Here is an 8027-nt window from a genome sequence, read left to right as displayed (position 1 = left end):
TTTTTTTTTTTTTTTTTTTTTCTCTTTTTATCATCTCTTGGTCCGTGAATGAGTTTTTTCGCGCGATTGGCATGTACGAGTCTTATAAAACCCATTGCCAATATCATCCGATCTATATATAATCGTATAAGTGTATTACGCAGCTAACGTTTACTCATTTTTAGAGTTATACTACTATTTTATTTTTTATATTACGCTATCTATCGTAGATGCCTCTTTCCGTCCTTTGCACAAGAAAGAAATAAATTATTTCGTGCGAGTTATCTATTGCGCTCGTGTTCAGAACGGAACGAAATATGTATGTATATTCCCCTTTGAACACGTGTGGATAATTTACAATATAGCAAAAAACAAGATAGCTACCAAGTGTTCGATGTAATGTTATGTATATACACTTTTATGCGCATGTGCACGTTCGTCGGATTTTTTCTGACTATTTCTTAGACACGATCTAACCTCTAAATCGCGAAATTAGATCGATGTCAGGCTTATTGAATATATAAATGGGGCTTCATTGTTGGCACTTAAGAGATTGCATCATATGCAAAATGTATTGTTCATTGATGGACGAAATGATTGTTCGATTATTCGCGAGTCGAATGATGAAGAAAATCTTTTAGCGAAAAATTTGAGTGAAATATGAAGTGATTCGTATAAAGTAAAGCAAGCAATGGATTAATGTTTCTCGTTGGTTATTATATTAATTATCTGTTATGTTATGTAAATGTATATAATAAAATTTTTTAGAGCACTTGTCATTGGCAAATACGATATCGAACGTTTGAGCATGCATAGTGAATTATGACTACTTGTGTATGCAAAATTTTACAAGAGCCACTTTAGTTTCTTTATATAGATTAAAAAGAAAAAATTCCATGTAAAATATCTTAAAAAATAATTCTCTATATTACTTTACACGAACCACTCTACGCAATTTGTATAAAATAAAAAGCAAGAAAAAATCTTACGAAAGTATAAATCTACGAAAGGACATTTTGATACGCTTTTCTTCAAATATATATCTTTCTCAAAATGTTCGAAATACGTAGTAATACGTTTCATAATCATAAACGTCGAAACTTGGTCGAAAAAAGATACACTATTGATCGACTACAAACTACGCAGCAAAATTTTGTCACAACTATATTCTAACGTAATACTACGTTTTCGTAAGCTAGTAATTTATCGTAATTTATTTGACATTACACAATACACTATCGATAATCCTCGTTATCAATCAATATCGAATCTTTTAATATCTTTTTCTCTTTTCCGATATATTATATGTATACTTTTTCCCAAACACATAACCAAATAGATCAATCTTCTATCGAACTCACTTTTCATTTTAGTCGAACACACTTTTCGAAAACCCAATGCTATTACGAAACATCAAAGCCAACACGAATAACCCCTTTAATCGATTCTATATCGATCCGACAACACTTCTCGATTCTTTCCGCCATTTTCTCGAATTTATCGACACACATCGAGGAAGCATGCTCTACTTTGAATTTCTACAAACCTACATAGCTGCACTATAATTCGCAAATACGAACTCACGAAGTATGGATTATATACGACGAATCATATTTCAAAATGACTGTATCATGTCGTTCACGGATTTCGTCTTTGCCGCAATATTTTAACACTTAATTTTATATATATACGTATGAATAACGCTATCTATAATTTTAAATGTGATAAATACAAAGTGTGCGTATATGTACTTGGTAATGATGGTGTGTGTTATTTGGCAGTTTCTCATGTTCCACTCCTAATATCTCTCACTCCTATATCACTTTCGAAATGGATTCTTCATTCCATCTTCCCCCTTTCCACGTTAATATCGAGATTAATATCGAGATTAATATCGCCTTCTTTATATACAATGCAATCTTTGGTTTCACTACGAAATCTACGCGTTGTGTACACTGTCCAGGACGCCATTGTTCAACTGACATCTTGACGAGTTCTTGAGCTCGCGCACGTTATTTTCCCATTTTTCGAAACTCCGGTTCGTGATTGGCGAACACATGCTCTCATTTATTTTTATGATTGGACAACTACATACAAGGTCTTTTAGGCCTGCTTCATAACAGAGTTACCCAAAAAAAAAAAAAAAAAAAAAAAATACTATGTTTAATTAGTAATAATATTCTATTATGACACATTTTGTCAATTCAGAATAAATTCTAATATTTAAACCCGATCAGCTACACTATAGAATTATTTTAATTCGTTCTTTAATATCGTCACGTTAGAAATCAACTTATATTAAAGACAAAATCTTTTTCTAAGATTCTCATCGAATACTTAAATATACAATAGATAAATATTTGGTACTGTTTTATAGTATAATATTCGTTTTCTAATCGCGAGGTTCGTCAAATTAGCGTATGATAAATACACATTAATTCAAAACTTTTCTGATCCTTTCTTTCTTTTTTCGTTTTTTTTTTATTTTCAATAAAAATAATAATCAATACGTGCAATTTTTGTGTACATGCATACGTATATGTCTTTGTACACATAATATATATAAATGCCGAACATGTGAAAAATATAAAACGAAATAAGGACCATCAGTCTTGGGAGATAAAGATATCGAAAAAACAGTAACGAATCGAACGAAAGATGATGATATGGAAAAACAAATCGATCGTGGTATTAAGCCATCCACAGTTCAAAGAAAAAAATGATTCAGCCTCTAAATCTCATCAGTCAATTCATTATTTTTTTTTTTTAATTGATTGCATGCGATCAAAATTGAGCATTCGCAAATTCAACTCACCTGTATGTTCTTTTATGGGAATGTTCGTATATATATGTGCCATTTTAAATGCAATATTAAATTATAAATGTATATGCAATGGGAAACTTGAATCTTCCGAAAAAAATCGTTAATTTTTTTTATCTTTTTTAAATTATTTTAAAATTATTTTAGGCAAGACGTCGATGTGATATTAGTCTCACTTTTTCTTACTGACGAAACATCGAATGTAATTTCATAAAGAGTCATTTTCATCAAATAATAATACTGTTCACAATAATCACGGTTCGCCCAACGAGATATAGTGAAACGGGAATTTTCAAACTTCGTTGTTTTTCTATTTTATTATTGTTAATATCTTTTCTTTTTCATTTTCTCGTTGCACAAACATGAATATAATATGTAAAGAATGAGCACATAATTGTCTTTTAAATGAGTTTTGTCGATTTATTAATGCCCTCGATGTAGAAAATCACAGTGTCACCGTTTCATAGTTAATCAAGAATTTGGCAAAAAGATTGGATTTGTCTTTCACTTACCTGAGTCGTTATCAAATCTCGTACCATTCATTTCGAAATGAAATAACCAGTCAAACTGTCACAACTCTGTTTAGAATAATACTACAAAATTTCAAGAGATAAAAACCACAAATGCTTGCGCGATCCCCTATTTCGCGTGTATCATTCAATTCAACTTCTCATCCAAACATTAAAGTCTCAACTAGATTTTATAATACTTTATAAAAAATTCGACTGATGTTCTGATATAAGGATCAATTTGCACGATTGGATATATACTTCTTTTAACCTCACAATTATGAATTTCCAAACTTTTCCCTGAAGAACAATTGTTTCACAATATTTTCAACATTGCACCAATATTTCAAATAGTACACTTGTCAAACAAGCACTTGTCAGATTTCCTTCAAATATTCATATCAATATCATAACCTCTAAAAGTTCACAAAGGAAAAGCGAGAGTCTTGCCTATTCGCGAGAGTTTGTCAACGATCAAAGTAAAGATCGTCAAGCGTTTTCGAAACCTAACTTCTCAAACAAACGATAATGAAGATCCAAAAAACAATGGATCACAGATTTTTTACAATTCTTCAGACAGAGCGATGGGTGCTCTAGAGCCGGGTTTCATATCCTTCACACCGATTCCGATATCATCAACTGGTGCTGGAGCCAACTTCAATTGGTTGCCGTTCACTTTAATATCATTCACGGAATGGGACCTACCATGCGTAATAAGCGGTTTCGCTGTCTGATTAGTGCTTGTATTCGAATTTGAGCTGCTCACAGAATTCGTACTAGGACTAGTCGCGGAGTTCGAACTCGAACTACAGTTCACAGTACCGCTTGAGAGGGAACTCGAGTTAGAATTTGCATCTTGCGTTTGATTGGTCGCTGTGGATTGCATTACAGGATTAGGAATGGACGATTTGGAACGAGGTTTCGGCTTTGGATTCATCGAGTTCACGATAGGAATAGGGATTGCAGATTGATCAAGTGTTTCACGAGCAGTATCGAGCGCGGAATCTGGCGAAATTGGTATCTTAGTGGATACAACTGATTTTGAAAAAGTTGCGAGTTGATTAGCCGATTGCGATCGCACTGTATGGCTGCCAAGTTTGTCCCGCAGCGCCATCTGATAAGCTACTTCAAACGCCTGGCCTAAGGTTAGGATCACCTCCGTTGCTTGGTCCTGAAACAAAAATGTCTCACTTCGTAGATTTATTGTGAAAATAATTAAAATTTAGATGAAATTGACAATGATACATTTTGGTTATTAATAAAGAAAAAGTGTAAATAGTTGAATTACTAATAATATTAATAGATTTAACGTATTCATTATTGAAATTATTATGAAGCTATTTCTAATTGTGTTGATAAAATTGAAACGTCAAGAAATATGTAATACGGTAAAACTCTATTTACTGGAACAAAATTTCAGTTAATATCAGATTAAATAATTTCCTATTGATTAAACATATTTATCTGAATGGGAAATCGTGGGCTGTAAAAAAAATTAATAAACTGCTGTATGTACGTATATGCATGTAAGTATTCTATTTGAATTGCTTATTCTCAGATCAATTAAATAATAATAATTCTAAATTCTGTTTCAAAAAATTTTTATATAAATAGATTTCAACATTGTGATATTGAAAATAAAAGAATGAAAATGGACTTACCATTGTTGGTACGCAAAATACATGGCAGAAATGCGTACGGCTGGCGTGGTCCTTAGTAATATATGCGAAATGCGTGAGATCGTCGGCATCCTGACAGGCGCAGTGAATGTTGCGAATTTCGTGCTCGCAAATCGGCTCCTATATCGATTCCCATCATTCCAAATACAAATGTATATAGGCACAGTAATCGTATTATGGTTCAACGTTAATCCTTTCGAACGTGATACAAATTCCATAAATGCAGGACATTGTTCTCCTTATATATATCATTATATTATTGATTCGAAATAATTTTGATAAATTCCAATTAATTTTATCACAAAAATTTTCAAATCATATATAAGATTTCGAACAAATATAAAATAATACTTATATAAAAATAAGTTCAAAAAAACTATTTTTATATGTCTAAAACTATTTATAAAGATATTATGTTTAAATTAATCACAATTACAAAGGATTAACGTTATTTAGAATTTTCTTCCACGTATTCTTCCTACGATATTTTTAAATATATCTTGTAAAAATTATCTTACATTAGTCACAGTGTTGAGGAATCGAACGCCACGATAAGAAATCGCCAAAGTGATGTCAGGGATGACTCTAGGTTCGCGGCAAGTTTTCTTCAGCTTTTGTATCGATTTCTTTGTCGACTCAGTACCGCGTAACTCCTTCACCACAGTGGAACCTAAATACTACGCGATTTTTGAACAGAAAAAAAATCGTACCTCTAGAATCTACAAGGTATTTAAATGTTAAGCTTTTTATAAATACATTTCTATTATAAATCTACCAATATTACTAATGAATCACATATAAATTATTTATAAAATATGTATATTAGTAAGTAAGTACAATAAGAATTATCTCAAACATTATTAAATTGTTATGTAATATTTGCAGAATTATGTATCAAAGAAAACAAGCGATCATCAAGTCGAACAATATGATCTTCCAAATGAAGAAAGCGTTAAATGCTCGTTTATTGCGCTAGAGGTTACACCAAAGAAGATAATATTCTGAATGAAATGTGTTATTAGCTACACCCACGCTATAATTATGGTAATAACCTTCACCTTGAAGCGTTGTCATGATTATCTGGCTGACATCACACACCGTACTCGTTATTCAAGAAACCATACAATATGTTAGAACTACAGAGCAGAATTACGGAATACAATTTCTACAATGAAATATTCTGGTTTTTATAGCAACTATAATTTCCTTTTTATACAATGTTATAAGAAGGTCGATTACCGCCGATTTTTTTTGATGTAACCATCTCTCAATGCAGTAACATAAATCCCAAAGTATACTCATACGATATTAGAGTTGCATATGAAATGGCAAATTTCATATGTGTATAAAATCGTTCAAAATATTCCTTATGGACAAAACAGTAACTCAATAAGAGTTTTAATTTTATATTAACATAAAATATCAATTATATTAATTAATCTTATCTATCTTATCTATTAATAGTTTTGCTACATATATCACTATGTATGAAAATGGTAACATTCATTATTTGATCATCATTATAGTCAAAAAACATAAAATAAAAGATATATTTCTTGAACAAAGTTAAATTAAAAATAATTTTATTATATTTTTTCAGAATTTTATTAAAAGAAGCATAAAAAGAAGTATAAAAATCTATAAAACATGGAGTAAAACTTCTATTTCTTCCATTAAACTCTTTCACTGAAAATATAAGAAGTTAGCAGTATAAAAACTACCAAGAATTCGGCCATTTCATCTACAACGACCTATGTAAATTATCCTTAATAACCAATAATAGAATCCATCCACCGCGTAAAAGCACTAAAAAGATTTGGCTGTCTGGAAGGAATAGTTCCGTCGAAGGAAGACACGGCAAAAGACATGTAAAATACTAAGAAGCAAGAAAAGAGATAGAAGGGATGGAAGAACGGAAGCAATTAGACTTACGTTGGCGACGTACGTGACGCAGCCGGTGACTAGAGCTTTTGGCTGGTGCCTCCATTGCGTCTTGAGGGTGGACGGGACACCGAGGAGCAACTCTGATGGTGCCCTGATCTCGAGTTGTTCCGGTGCCGAGATCGCCCCATTATGCGAACTGGGTCGTTGGGGTGGCTGCGGAGCCGGCCTGTTTTTGCGATGCCTTAATGTGCTCGTGCCGGTCGAATTCGTTCCGGTTATCGACGTACCGCCATTACCCTCCGTCGTTGTTTCCGGCAGCTTCTCCCGTATCTCCTCCTTCAGCTGCTGTATGTTCGACTTCTGCGGAAACGAGGTACCGCCGAATTTTTGAGAGTAATTTGAGAGAGCCTTGTCGTAGAGATTTTACAAAAAAAAAAAAAAAAGAAATAGCTCTTTCTGATTTTTTTCTTTGCATTAAATGTTTGTAATAATAAAATATATATACATATTCTCATCGTAAAGAGATATTTTCATTCTAGATATGAAAATATTTCTAATTTTCAATTATTAAGGAAATTTGAAAAATTTAAAATATAAAACAAATTGTCCTTTTTAAAATTATATTTAAGAAGATGAGTTCATGTTCTTTAAAAATATAAGTACATTAGATAAGTATTTATCAAAACAAAATATTGTATATATAAAACAGAATATTTATATTAGACTGTCTATTAAAATTATAAAATTAATTATAAAGTTGTATGTATTTCTGTATTCTGTTTCAAAAAAAGGGGAGGGGAAGGGGGATTTCGAACCGCTGAAGAAACTTTGCCTTTCGTCAACAATGTAAACTCCGAATACGTCAATATTAACACCATAGAACACGGATACATTCCATTAATTTCGACCGTGGAACGTAAAACCTTCCAATAGATTTATTTGAACGAACGAACGACCGGAGCAAATACCTTTTTACATTCCAACGTCGCGTTTCGGCCGCGTTACAAGCAAATTTCCGATACGTCAGCGGAGCCAAAAATAAAAATGGACACATGTCGGCGCGAAAAATTTTCGCGCAGCGTTACAAAGCCGCGCACGAAAACCGGGGGGTGCTCGTGTTACAGAACGTGCAATTACACTCGTGAAAGCGTCGCG

General features: G+C 32.5%; 1 protein-coding gene across 1 annotated transcript in view; it reads right to left on the bottom strand.

Annotated features, from left to right (window-relative positions):
* Window positions 1-8027, bottom strand: part of LOC102681234 — a 75688-nt gene continuing 67661 nt past the window's right edge. The window contains exons 15-18 of the mRNA XM_031509553.1: window positions 6921-7232; window positions 5507-5665; window positions 4971-5108; window positions 1-4480 (exon numbers count right to left, since the gene is read on the bottom strand). Coding sequence (XP_031365413.1) covers window positions 3872-4480; window positions 4971-5108; window positions 5507-5665; window positions 6921-7232 — 1218 coding nt within the window. The 3' untranslated portion in view covers window positions 1-3871. The remainder of the gene's footprint in view (window positions 4481-4970; window positions 5109-5506; window positions 5666-6920; window positions 7233-8027) is intronic.

The sequence above is a fragment of the Apis dorsata genome, unplaced genomic scaffold (genome assembly GCF_000469605.1).
Source record: "Apis dorsata unplaced genomic scaffold, Apis dorsata 1.3 scaffold_162, whole genome shotgun sequence".
NCBI lineage: Eukaryota > Metazoa > Arthropoda > Insecta > Hymenoptera > Apidae > Apis > Apis dorsata.
The sequence above is the reverse complement of the archived record's forward strand: the minus strand, read 5'-3'. Positions and strand labels throughout refer to the sequence as shown.